The 616-nt window shown below is 48.9% G+C and overlaps 1 protein-coding gene across 1 annotated transcript; it reads left to right on the top strand.

Moving 5' to 3' along the window:
* Window positions 1-267: 267 nt before the first annotated feature.
* On the top strand, window positions 268-592 carry SARC_18133 (hypothetical protein; the record flags this gene model as incomplete). Its single annotated transcript, XM_014287784.1, has 1 exon — window positions 268-592. A coding segment is annotated over one exon (325 nt), but the record flags the coding sequence as incomplete, so codon positions are not given.
* Window positions 593-616: the final 24 nt, after the last annotated feature.

Raw genomic sequence — 616 nt, 5'->3', positions numbered from 1 at the left:
AGGGTGGCTCTATCTCAGCTACAGATGAAGATAACTGTGCTACACTCGACGATGATGACACCTTTGCCGAGGATGATCTACTTGTGGATGGATCCGTCACTTCAATCGCTGAAGCTGAATTGGAGAAAATAATCAGCGAACAATCGGCGTATGCATTGCTGGGCGTGGGTGATCTGGTCTTATCTGCTAACGAGCTTGTGGTTGGCAGCCAGCAAGCATATTATAGTATTGGAGGATGCTCTGTCTGCTGTAAAACCCTCTAACAAGCGATTGACCGGGCTTGGCAACACTAAACTGCATGCAGATGGTGAGGGCGAGTTGCGCGGCTGTCCTGAGACTGGTTTAGCTCTTCTCATTCCTAAGGCGGGTGTTCAACTTTTATCCGTACGACAGCTTGTTAAGAACGGCTGGAAGGCGACGTGCGAGAAGAATGACTGCACATTATTTGATCCGCAGGGTGGTTTGGTGAAAGCAACGGTTAGACAAGGGCTATACATCGTTTCCCTGAAGGATCTGAAGTCACCCGTGAACCGAGCACATTCGGGTACAAAGATTATCGATGAAGATAAGGCCCTTGTGGCATCCGATGATGGTGAAGCAGATATGCTCATGTGGT

The sequence above is a fragment of the Sphaeroforma arctica genome, assembly GCF_001186125.1.
Source record: "Sphaeroforma arctica JP610 unplaced genomic scaffold supercont1.13966, whole genome shotgun sequence".
Lineage (NCBI taxonomy): Eukaryota > Ichthyosporea > Ichthyophonida > Sphaeroforma > Sphaeroforma arctica.
The sequence above is the reverse complement of the archived record's forward strand: the minus strand, read 5'-3'. Positions and strand labels throughout refer to the sequence as shown.